Consider the following 13,245-nt stretch of genomic DNA (forward strand, 5'->3'; position numbering starts at 1 on the left):
GATTGTGAGTTCCAGCCCCATGTTGTGCATAGAATTTACTTTAAAAAAAAAAAGTAAAAAAGAATTAAAAGGCTATTGAAGGATATGAATGAACAGCAGATGAAGAGGCAGACAGGGCCAGGTCCAGAAGGGTCCTGACACAGGAGCTGCTGCCCCTGTGGAGTTTGGGATGCTCTCCATTCCAGCATGCGACTATGTTCTTGTTCATCAACCCAGAAGCTCTCTGAACTCTTTACATTTAGGATTTTTATAGAGGCTTCATTACGTAGGTGTAATTGATGAACTCCCTGACCATTAGTGATCAACTCAACATCCAGCTCCTCTCTGTTCCCCAGGGGTCAGGCTGTGGGGCTGGGAGCTCCAACCCTCTGATCCCATGGTCAGTTCCCTGGCAACCAGCATCCCCCATCTCCCCCACCCCTGTCCTGCAGTTATGTAGGAGCTCCCCAAGAGTCACCAAGTTAACATAAACTCCGGACTGGCTGAAAGGAAAAAGATAGGAACAAGACACTTGATAGGAACAAGATACTCCTTTCTCTTTCAGTGACCTGGGGCTGTGTTCAGGAATTGAGCACAAAACCCAAATATTAGAACAAAAGATAGCCCTATGGCTCTAGTCACTTATGAAATTACAGGACTTTGAGTGCTGTGAGCCAGGAACCAAGGAGGAAGACTAAAATACACAGTTGACCTTAAACAACATGGGTTTAGATGCCTGGGCGGCATCTGCCTTCGGCTCAGGGCATGATCCTGGGGTCCTGGGATGGAGTCTCACATCGGGCTCCCTGCAGGGAGCCTGCTTCTCCCTCTGCCTGTGTCTCTGCCTCTCTCTGTGTGTCTCCCATGAATAAATAAATAAAATCTTTTAAAAAAAACCATGGGTTTGAACTGCATGGATCCACTTATATGCTGATTGTTTTCATTAAATAGATGTCCAGCACTGTAAATGTGGTTTCTCTTCAATTTTCTTAATAACATTTTCTTTTCTCCAGCTTACTTTGTTGTAAGAATACAGTATATGCCACATATACAGAATACATGTTAACCAACTGTTTATGTTATTGGTAAGGCTTCCTGTCAGCAGGAGGCTAATAGTAGTTACATCTTTAGGAGAGTCAAGGGGCGCCTGGATGGCTCAGTCAGTTAAGCATCTCCCTTTAGCTCAGGGGGGTTGAGCCCCACGTAGGGCTCCGTGCTCAGTGCAGAGTCTGCTTGTCTCTGCCCCTCTTCCCCGCTCGTGCTCTGTCTCTCTCTCTCTCACTCTTTCTCTCTCTGATAAATAAGCAAATAATCTTTTTTAAAAAGGTATCATTTAGGGAGTCAAAAGTTATACACGATTTTCAACTACATGGGGGGTCAGCACAGTTGTCCAAGGGCCAACTGTATTTCTGTCATTATATCACTCTCACAGTCCACCCCCTGATCTTCAAACACAGATCCCTGAAAACAAAATGACTATTTTTAAAAAATCAAAGGATACTAGGACATTACTAGAATCCCAGGCAGCCTCTATGCTCAGCGCGGAGCCCAACGCAGGGCTCCATTTCAAGACCCTGAGAGGGATCCCTGGGTGGCGCAGCGGTTTGGCGCCTGCCTTTGGCCCAGGGCGCGATCCTGGAGACCTGGGATCGAGTCCCACATCGGGCTCCCGGTGCATGGAGCCTGCTTCTCCCTCTGCCTGTGTCTCTGCCTCTCTCTCTCTCTCTCTCTCTGTGACTATCATAAATAAATAAAAATTAAAAAAAAAAAGACCCTGAGATCCTGACCTGAGTGGAAAGTCAGATGCTTAACTGACTGAGCCACCCAGGTGCCCCTGCACCTCCCCGTTTTAGACAATCAGTGTTTTAATTGCCCATTTCACTTCTCTGTCACGCTGGTACTCTGTCCTTTGTCGGACACTGTGGGCTGTAGAGTTGTTCCTTGTCTGAAGAGATGAGAATCAGCTGTCCAAACTGATGCAGTCTTCTAGTGCTTTATGGTGTAACAGCACTCCAGCCCGTCTTAAGGGTTAACTTGCAGGCGACACCTAGGTGGCTCAGCAGTTGAGCATCTGCCTTCGGCTCAGGTCATGGTCCCAGGGTCCTGGGATCGAGTCCCACATCAGGCTTCCTGAGGGAGTGTGCTTCTCCCTCTGCCTATGTCTCTCTCTCTCTCTCTGTGTGTGTGTGTGTGTGTGTGTGTGTGTATGTGTGTGTATATATATATATCACATGAATAAATAAATAAAATCTTTTTTTATAAAAGGGTTAACTTGCTTCAAGGTACACACTCCTTGCTTGCTGACTTAAGGCCCTTAATTTGTAACAGAACTAATTTGCTTTCTTTGAGATTTGCAGACCACTGTCCTTGGGGAATAAAGGAGCAGAACTTTCCCAGGCCAGAGGCCAGCAAGTCTGTTTGAAGCCCCCTTGGCTTTCTGATTAGCCCAGCCATCCTTTAGCAAAATGTTTTCCTTTTCTCAAGGTCACACAAGTGATTTTACTGACCTCCCTTTGTGCATCTGTAGACCTTGGCCTCCTTTGCAGAAAGAACAGAGTGCTCTTGCACAACCCCTGGGTACCAAGGAACTAGAACTTCTTGCACAACCTCCGAGCACCGAGATAACACCGTAGCTGACATCACCAAGTCTGCATGTGATCAGGGCATCTGCCACGTAACCATCTGCAGGCTCTGTCTCTATTTTGGCAGACAGGACAGCTCTAATCAACATTTTATGTCCAGAAGGTCTAAGAGAAATGGGTCTAGATCCAACCCACATCTGCCTTGTTGCAGAAATATCCACTCATTTCATGGTCACTAGAAGCAAGCACACAGAAATACCTGCTTATTGAATCCAATCACCTTCCAAATCTGGAAGGAGATTCTTCTGATAGGCATTGACATGTCCTACTTTAATGCACCCCTCAAATTCCCTTAAGGATTTCTCTAAGGCCATGCCCCAAATGGGGATACCTTGATAGGGAGAGTTTCCATTGCCCTTCTGCTGGCCATATGGCCAAGTCATTGGCCAATGACCCAAAGAGTCAGTAACAACCCAAACGTAGGAGCCCATTCTACTGTTCAATTCCTCTTTCCTACTAGGAAAACAGCATGCAATTCAGTCCACTGAGCTGATTTTTTTTTTTTTAACTTTCTTCAATCAAAGCAGTGGTCTTGGGCAGCCTGGGTGGCTCAGTGGTTTAGCGCCACCTTCAGACCAGGCCGTGATCCTGGAGACCTGGGATCGAGTCCCATGTCGGCTCCCTGCATGGAGCCTGCTTCTCCCTCTGCCTGTCTCTCTCTCCTCTCTGTGTTTCTCATGAATAAATAAATAAAATCTTTATTTAAAAAAAAAAAGCAGTGGTCTTCCAAACAGGATGCTCGCCATTCACCTTGGAACTTCAGCCTACAGACCTAACAGCACTTGATCAGCCAATTGAAAGCTGTTTCTAAGTGTCCAAGTGACACTAGAATCCAGGGGCTCCTCTCATGGAGGAAAAGAGGCTCTCTGCTCATGTCTCCTTGTATTCCCCAGGCAGCAAGATCCTGTATAAACGATTTCCATTGTATTATGGAACTATTCTGGGCACTGCTATCCTCAGTAAAGCATTTTGCCAACATCACCCAAGACATTATGGGTATTTCTGGTTTCAAGATTATTTCATGTCCTTTAGTCGGAGGGACAGTTTCCATCGCATCCATAGTAAGCTCAGTGATAGGAAATTTCCTTTTCCATTGGGAATCCTTTAATCCAGAGCCCTAATAGTCATTGCTGGGAGATCCTCACAGGCTTTTGCCAGGAGCCCCAGTCGACACTCCCCATAGGGCAATTGCACAAAGAATTAACACTGCCGGCTTCCATTCTATGCTACATGGGCTCAGGCAATCTTACTAGTTCTGGATTTAGCATGTCCAGTTAATATTGTTGAAGGGCAGATTCACATGCTTTCTATTTTACAATACTAGGTAGGAGAAACATTCCCCCTGGAACACAATGTCCACCCCATGATACAATCAGGTGAGATACCACCACTTCACAGAAAAACCTGTTGAAACATTTCAACTTCTGGGACGCCTGGGTGGCTCAGTGGTTGAGTGTCTGCCTCTGGCTCAGGGCGTGATCCCGGAGTTCTGGGATCAAGTCCCGCATCGGGCTCCCTGCATGGAGCCTGCTTCTCCCTCTGCCTATGTCTCTGCCTCTCTATCTGTGTCTCTCATGAATAAATAAAATCCTTTTTAAAAATTCACCTTCTGTAAACCCACCAATCCGTGCATTTTCATGTTCTCTCAGCCTCATATCAGGTGGATTTTGATACCCATATCAAGGAGTCCTGGAAACTCCTCCACTCTCTAACCATTTTACCTGCTCTTGCACAAGACTTTGGGTTTCCAGGGAGGGTTGTGCCAAGAGACCTTTTCTCAATCTTCATCTTTTTTTTTAAGATTTTATTTATTCATGAGAGGCACAGAGATGCTCAGCCACTGAACCACCCAGGTGCCCCTCAATCTTCATCTTGATTAATCCGCCTAATCATTGTCTGAGGCAATTGCAGGGCAGGTTTCTCATTATGGTCTGACTCTTGCCTGTTAAAATTTCTCCAAACTAAGGCAAATAGAACAGACTTGTTTAAGGTTTTTAACGTCAAGAAGCCAATAGGGGGTACTTTTGGTAGTACTATATTAAAAACCTTTGGGATGCCTGGGTGGCTCAGTAGTTGAGTGTCTACCTTTGGCCCAGGGCATGATTCTGGGCCCAGGATTGGGTCTCTCATCGGGCTCCTTGTAGGGAGCCTGCTTCTCCCTCTGTCTGTGCCTCTGCCTCTCTCTGTGCGTCTCTCATGAATAAATAAAAAAATCTTAATTAAAAAAAAAACTTTCTTTGAGCCCCATCAATGTTCCTTTTATTCATCTCATTTCCTAATCACCTAGGCAGCAAGGGTGCGGGTGTTCATGTGGTGGACCAGGGCCGGTGTGGACAGGGTGGAAGTGTCAGCTCCTGTTCCAGGGGCTGTTGGTTTGCAAGCTCCTTGGGAGCTTGCCAGGTGTAATTTGAAACTGGCCACTGTACAAAGGGCAAGGAGAGACAAAAGAAAGTCAGGCTACTACAGATCGGTAAGTGGAAGTTTTAATAAATGAGAGAATTTACATTAGAAATGGGGAAAGGCAATGCACTTTCCGGGGGCAAGAGAGGGCCTAAGGAGCCTCTGATTGCTGGTATCCAGTTCAGGGGTTGACCAGCAGTCACATCCTTTCTATAACTTCCTCCAACAGGAGCTCAGCAGTGTGGATTCTGGGCAAACACTGGGTGAGTCTTCAGTGGCAAAAATTGTAGGTGTCCCTGACAGCCACAAGGGCTACTTGGGTCCTCATGGTGAAAGCTTCTGGAATCTTCTTTCCACTCTCTTTTTGTCCTGAAGTGCTGGTGGGGTGGCGGAAGTGCATCACAACCAAGAGGATCCCTCTTGGCAGCAAACTCTGTAGAACTGGAGAATGAGGTGACACAAGGAAAATGCCTCCTGTGCTTTTCTTTAAGGCCTTGGGTTCTGTGCTCCCCTGGGTTGCTGCAGCTTCTTGTACTCCAGAGCTCTCTCTGAGCTATTTTCACCAGGAAGTAGTTGTTAAATATTGTTTTTGTGGAGATGCAAGAGTTGGGACCTCCTAGTCTTCCCTCTTGCTAATGTCACTCTAGGTTTTTTTTTTTAATAGATAAAATGAAAAAAATAGAGATAAAATGGTCCATGGGGTACAAGTGCAGCGGAGCTGTATCTATATGGTATTGACCTTAGTTGGGGTGCTTTCACAGAGCTAGCTCGATTGGAACAAGCTGGTACCCAAGAAAAACTAGCTGGTTTCTGCTACCATTCTAAAGGCCTCTATGACTCTCCTTGATATTGAAATTTGGTTGAGACAGTGTTCAGAAGCAGAAACCAGAAGCAATGATGAAAGGTAGAGAGATTTCTTTCTTCTTACAGAAAAAGAATTCCCGGGCTCTGCCCTATTTAACACGTGGACCTATTAAATGCATTTGGAAATGTTTCTCAGTTGATGAAAAATTGGATCATAGAACCCTATCCTGGAACATACCAGTTGTTCAATAAATAAATGGATGTGTCAGCCGTACCACTTCAACCGAGGCACGTTGGGGAGAGGTATTGATCTAGGCTGCGGGGATCATCATCCCCAGGTAAGGCATATAGTTCCATGAATTGATCTATGTCATAGGGACTGGAGGCCCAAGGAGGATCAGAGTCCCCCAGACATATCTGTTGGAGGTCAGGAGGCAGAGAATACCAAGATGAACCCCATCTGGAGGGACCAGGCTGGCCGTTGTCAGAAGACTGAGGCAGTTCATGGTCACAGGCATCCAAAAAGTTGGGACTCCTGGGATGAGTGTTTGCTGAAGTTACAGTTAAGGAGGGCTCCTCCTCCTGGCCTGAAATGGTCGGATTTGATGATTCTAGTGATGAATTTGGGTTTGGTGATTCTAGTGATGAATTTGATCCAGTTTGTTGCTGCTCTTTCTTCCTTTTGACGCGTTGGTTCTTGAACCAAGTCTAGAGAGGAGGTGAAAAAGTTAATAAAGGAGGGTGGGTCCAAAGGGGAATCCTCATGTTCCTCAGGAATTAGGTTCCTTTGGCATGAGAAGGCTAGTCTCGCATCTCTTCAGTTATCTGAACAAGGGAAGTTCCTTCTATCCTCTGCTGTCCTGAGTTCCAGGGGGCAAAGGGAGCATAAGATGATGCTTGCAATAGGTGGAATAGGACAGAGCACTCAAACACCGGATCAGGAGGGGATCAGGCAAGGTGCTTCTGTCTTGGTGGATGCTCAGAATTTTCAGAGAGAATTCTGAACACTGGGAATATGGAATAGGAGTCTAGCTTGGGGGGCCTTCAAGATTTATCCAGGGGTTCTCATACCCCAAATGCTCTGTGGGAACTTAGTAGCAAGGCATCTAAATGACTGTGAATGTCCTAATTAAGGAGAACTTAGAAATAAACAGGAACAGACCCCAAGGGGATTACCTGAGCTCCGTCCCAAAAAGGTCCCATGTAGCATTGTGATTCTGGGGTTAAAAAGGTCTGGTTCCACTTGGATGGCTGAACATCTGGCTCAGGTCGTGATTCTGGGGATCTAGGATCTATTCCTGCCTCAGGCTCCCTGCAGGGAGCCTGCTTCTCCCTCTGCCTATGTCTCTGCCTGTGTGTATGTCTCTCATGAATAAATAAAATATTTGAAAAAAAAGAATAAAAATATAGAACACTGGGACACCTGGGTGGCTCAGCGGTTGAGCGTCTGCCTTTAGCTCAGGGTGTGATCCCAGGGTCCCGGGATCGAGTCCCACATCGAGCTCCCTGCATGGAGCCTGCTTCTCCCTCTGCCTATGTCTCTGCCTCTGTGTGTGTGTGTGTGTGTGTGTGTGTCTCCCATGAATAAAAAAATCTAAATAAAAAAAAAATATATATATATAGGAATTATGTGATGATTAAAGTGTATATGAAGCTCTGGATTAGGTGGGCTCTCTAGAGAATCAGGGACATACCTTTATTACTGATTCATCAAGATGAGTAATTGAAATAAGCTCCTCCATGGTAACCCAATCTGGGTACATGGTCTCTTCAAACACACGTTTCAGTGCTTGAACCTGTTCTTTTTTAAAATGGGTGCGGCCCCGGCGAGCACACCTTTGATTTTCTGCAAAAGGAATGGACAAAAAGCTTTTGTAAATAATACAACTCAAAGGTATATTTCTTACCTGAGCCTGACCTGGGAGTTAAGAGCTTGATCTAAAAAGTTGACTCATGGAACCTACTCTTCATCTTGCAGGGGTCGCTCTGCACCCCTGAAATTCAGTTTCTTCTACTAGTAAACGATTCAAGCCTGGTTTAAGGGCAAGTAACTGACCACTTGTTCTAGAGGAATATACTGGAAACTCATAGCCTAGAAAAATGAACCAGTGGGAGAAAAGATATCTGTTCTCATTGGGATAAAATAGCGATGTGATACCAACATTGGATTCATTTAAGTTCATATGATTCACAGAGTATTTGAGACCCTGTTGCCCTAATCAGCCATAGGCTAAGGGGCACTGCTATCTGCATTGGTCAGCATGTGACCAATGACCTGAAGCTATTGATTTGAACATTTATTAATGAGGCCAGTTAGGGGAGCAGGTATGAAGCTTAGTGACCTGAGAATGAATGTTGATTATCTCATTTATTAGCTTTGTCACTCTGGGAATATCATTACATTTATATTCTTTGCCTCTTTTATCTACCAGTAAAATGGTCCCATATAATTTGCTTACTTTGGGGAAGATATGAGCATCTAGAAAGCAAGTCTATTAATTCCAGACTTGGTGCATAATAGGTACAGAGTGGGAGTTTTTATATTGTTTAAAATATAGGGGGGCTTGGGTGGCTCAGTTGGTTAAGCATCTGCCTTCTGCTCAGGTCATGATTCTGGGATCCTGGGATTAAGCCCTGTGTTGGGCTCTCTGCTCAATGGGGTGTCTGCTTCTCCCCTTCCCCCTTCTTCCTGCTTGTGTTCTCTCTCTCAAATATATTAATAAGATCTTTTAAAAATAAAATAAAGACAAGCCCTTAAACAATAGAAGAATTGGAAGAGAAAGCCAAAGAACTATTCCAAAAACTAGAATAAAATAGAGAGGGGTGCCTGGGTGGCTCAGTCAGTTAAGCATCTGCCTTTGGCTCAGGTCATGACCCCAGAGTCCTGGGATCAAGGTCTGCATCAGGCTCCTTGCTCAGTGGGGAGCCTGCTTCTCCCTCTCCCTCTCCCTCTCCCTGCTGCTCCTCCCACTTTTGCTCTCCCTCTCTGTCAAATAAATATATAAAAATCTTAAAAAACAATAAATAAAAAGTTTTTAAAAAGAATAAAATTTGAGAAAGCATGGACAAAAAGAATGGAAAGTTAAAAATAAAAATTTAATCAAGGATGTCTAATATCAGCAATATTGGACTACAGAGTACCTCTTTAACTTAAAAAATTTTCCAGAGAATATCTTGAAAGTATTATAAAATAAATGATTTACAATTTGAGAATAAAGTGTAAGAGTCTCCAGGTTGAGGCTACTCAAGGATGAGCACAATAAATGATAAAAAGGACCCATTGTTGCAAAATATCAGAATACAAGAAATATAGAAAAGCCTAAAAGCTTCTTTTTAAATTTTTACTTATTTATTAATGAGAGACACAGGCAGAGGGAGAAGCAGGCTCCACACAGGAAGCCCGATGTGGGACTTGATCCCGGGTCTCTAAGATCACGCTCTGGGCTAAAGACAGACAGATGCTCAACCGCTGAGCCACCCAAGCATTCCAAGCATATAAAAGTTTCTAAATGAAAATAAAAGTTCCATACAAAAAAATGATAATCAAAATTCCATTGGTCTTCAGTAAAGTGACACCGTGTATCAGAAGACAGTGAATCAGGACTTTAACTTTCTTTAAGATTTATTTTTATTATATAAATATATTATATTTTTTTAAGAGAGAGAGAGTGCTCAAGTGAAGTGGAAAGAAGAGGGAGAGGGAGAGAATCTCAAGCAGACTTCACGCTCAGTGTGGAGCCTGACCCAGGGCTCCATCTCACAACTCTGAGGGCATAATCTGAGTCAAAATCAGAAGTCCAACACCTAACTGACTGCGCCACCTAGGTGCCCTAAGACTCTGTTTTTAAGTAATATGCATACCCAATGTGAGTCTCTAACTTACAGCCCTGAGACCAAGAGTCCCGTGCCCTACCAAGTAAGTCGGCCAGGTGCCCCAAAGACTGTAACATTCTTAAGAAACCTATTTTCTTTTCTTTTTTTAAAGATTTTATTTAATGGAACCCCTGGGTGGCGCAGCGGTTTGGCGCCTGCCTTTGGCCCAGGGCGCGATCCTGGAGACCCGGGATCAAATCCCACGTCGGGCTCCCGGTGCATGGAGCCTGCTTCTCCCTCTGCCTGTGTCTCTGCCTCTCTCTCTCTCTCTGTGTGTGACTATCATAAATAAATAAAAGTTTAAAATAAATAAATAAATATTTTATTTATTCATTTATGAGAATACACAGAGAGGAGAGAGAGGCAGAGACACAGGCGGAGGGAGAAGCAGGCTCCATGCAGGGAGCCCAACATGGGTCTCCATCCCGGGTCTCCAGGATCACACCCTGGGCCGAAGGCGGGCGCTCAACCGCTGGGCCACTGGGGCTGCACAAGAAACCTATTTTTAATGTAGAATTCTCCATGCAAATTTATCCTTTCATGTGAGAAAAGAATAAAGGCAGTTTCAGCCAACTTACCTGCCATGTACCCTTTCTTAAGGAACCATGTGAGGATGTAGTTCCAACAAACAAAATAAAAGAAAGGGGGAAATGTGTATGGGAGAAAAGAGAAGTGTAAAGAGAAGTCCCAGATGGATGCTCAAACACCAGGCCTAGAAAACAAAGTGGCGGATTTCAGGAGGATGACACAAGCTCTGTGCAGAAGCTTCCCTTTATCCTCGATTTCATTTTCCCTGGTTTCAGTGACTCCTGGTCACTCGTGGTCCTGAAGCAGGTGATCCTCTTTCTGACCTATTGTCAGAAGTTCAATAATAGCCTAACATAGACATCACAATCCATACATCATTTGCCTCACCTCGCTTCACCACATAAGCATTTTATCATGTCATATCATCACAAAAAGGATGAGGACAGTGCAATACTTTGAGAAACTAAGACTACATTCGGGGATGCCTCGGTGGCTCAGCGGTTTAGCACCTGCCTTTGGCCCAGGGTATGATCCTGGAGTCCCAGGATCAAGGCCTATATTGGGCTCTCTGCATGGAGCCTGCTTCTTCCACTGCCTATGTCTCTCTCTCTCTCTCACTGTGCCTCATGAATAAATAAATGAAACCTTTGGTAAGAAAAAAAAATTAACATAACTTTTATAACAACTTATTGTTAAAGTTGTTTTATTTTTCCTTTAAGATTTTTTTTGAGAGAGAGAGAAAGAGAAAGAGCATGAGAGAGCACAACTAGTGGAGAGGGAGAAGTAGATTTCCCATTGAGCAGGGACCCCGACTTGGGGATTGATCCAGGACCTTGGGATCATGACCTGAGCCAAAGGCAGACACTTAACCAACTGAACTACCCAGGCACCCCAGTGTTGTTCTATTTTATTACTAGTTATTGTTATTAATCCCTTACTGTGCCCAATTTATAAACTTTATCAGAAGAATGTATGTTTAGGAAAAAATACATAGAGGATTCGATGCTATCCGCAGTTTCAGGCATCCAATGGGGGTCTTGGATTGTAATCCCCCCACAGATAAGAGCAAGACTCCTGTATAGTAGACAATCAAGAAAATGAACCCAATTGACTACTCGATTAATGGGTTTGGATATTTGGGGAAAAAGATTGAATATACCAGAAAACAAATTGATAAACTGTAAGGTTGAAAATTAAGAAAGCTGCATCTTAAGCATATGAGAAAAAAAGGAAATTATTAACACTTAAAATTATGAAGTTTATATTAAATGAATCATTCAGATGTGGACTGAATCTGCAGTAATGATATTTACAAAAGTCTGAATAAAATGAATTGATATTGACTTAATCAAATTATTATCATACCTGTATTTATAAATTATAGAGAATGAAATTGAAGAAGGATGCAGATGTGATTCTGAAATCATCTACCAATCTGAGAGATCAGTATATAAAAAAGGTGAATTAATATTTTCATTAGTTCAGTATTAAGCAACATGGAACATCTATCAGAAGAGCCAGTTACAAGTTCCAATAAGTGCGTGTGTTGAGACACAAGACGGCTCTTTCTATTCTTAAAATGAAGTTGTTTTTAAAAATTCAAGGAAAATATGAATAAAATTATATTCATGTCCTTAGACAAGAAATAGCACTTTTCCGAGTGCCTGTCAGAGCGTGTGACTCTTGATCTCAGGAGTCATGAGTTCAAGTTCCACATGGGTGTAGAGATTGCTTAAAAAATAAAGTCTTGGGGATCCCTGGGTGGCACAGCGGTTTAGCGCCTGCCTTTGGCCCAGGGCGCGACCCTGGAGACCCGGGATCGAATCCCACGTCGGGCTCCCGGTGCATGGAGCCTGCTTCTGCCTCTGCCTATGTCTCTGCCTCTCTCTGCGTGACTATCATAAATAAATTTAAAAAATTATAAAAAAAATAAAAATAAAAAAAATAAAGTCTTAAAGGGGTGCCTGGGTGGCCCAGTCAGTTGAGCACCCAACTCTTGGTTTTGGCTCAGGTCATGATCTCAGGGTCATGAGATCAAATCCTGTGTCAGCTCCATGCTCAGCCAGGAGTCTCCTGAAGAATCTCCCTTTCATTCCCCCCACCCCCACCCTTTGCTTGCCTGCTCACATTCGTGCTTGCTCTTGCACACTCTCTCTCGCAAATAAGTAAATATTTTTTAAAGTATTTTATTTATTTATTCATGAGACATGGGGAGAGAGAGGCAGAGACACAGGCAGAGGGAGAAGCAGGCTCTATGCAGGGAGCCCAATGCGGGACCCGATCCCGGACCCGATCCCGGGACCCCAGGATCATGCCCTAAATCGAAGGCAGACGCCCAACCGCTGAGCCACCCAGGTGTCGCTAAATAAATATTTTTGAAAAATAAAAAATAAAAATAAATCTTAAAAAAGAAAAAGAAAAAGAAATTCAGACCGAGCCCCAGGTCAGGCTCTGTGCTCCATTTGGGGTCTACCTCAGATTTTTTCTCCCTCTCCCCCTGCCCCTCCACACTGCGTGGGCCCTCTCTCAATAAATAAAATCTCTAAAAAACAAAACAAAACAAAAACAAAAAAAAACAAAAAAAAAAAGCAAGAGTAGTGCCTGGGTGGCTCAGTCGGTGAAAAGGCTGCTTTCAGCTCAGGTTATGATCTCAGAGTCCTGGGATCAAGCCCCGCATCAGGCTCCCTATTCAGCGGGGAGCCTGCTTCTCCCTTGCTTGTGGTCTCTCTCCAATAAATAAGTTAAAAATCTTGAAGAAAAAAATCAAACAAACAAACAAAAAAAAAAAAACAGGGCAACCCGGGTGGCTCAGCGGTTTAGCGCCGCCTTCAGCCCAGGAGGTGGTCCTGGAGACCTGGATTGAGTCCCGCGTTGGATTCCCTGCTTGGAGTCCGCTTCTTCTGCCTGTGTCTCTGCCCCTCTGTCTCTGTCTCTCTGTCTCTGTCTCTCTCTCTCATAAATAAATAAATAAAGTATTTTAAAAACAAACAAAAAAGACAATGAGCTCAAAAAGGAGTGG

At 44.0% G+C, this 13,245-nt stretch overlaps 1 protein-coding gene across 1 annotated transcript; it reads right to left on the reverse strand.

The window, feature by feature from the left end:
- Positions 1-5,165: 5,165 nt before the first annotated feature.
- LEUTX (leucine twenty homeobox) lies at positions 5,166-10,283 on the reverse strand. The gene is made up of 3 exons (XM_049109971.1): positions 10,277-10,283; positions 7,520-7,671; positions 5,166-6,533 (listed from the first exon to the last, which is right to left on the reverse strand). The coding sequence occupies exons 1-3, from the start codon at positions 10,281-10,283 to the stop codon at positions 6,105-6,107; spliced, it is 588 nt and encodes a 195-aa protein (XP_048965928.1). The 3' UTR covers positions 5,166-6,104.
- Between the last annotated feature and the right edge of the window lie 2,962 nt (positions 10,284-13,245).

Source organism: Canis lupus, chromosome 1 (genome assembly GCF_003254725.2).
Source record: "Canis lupus dingo isolate Sandy chromosome 1, ASM325472v2, whole genome shotgun sequence".
NCBI classification, from domain to species: Eukaryota; Metazoa; Chordata; class Mammalia; order Carnivora; family Canidae; genus Canis; species Canis lupus.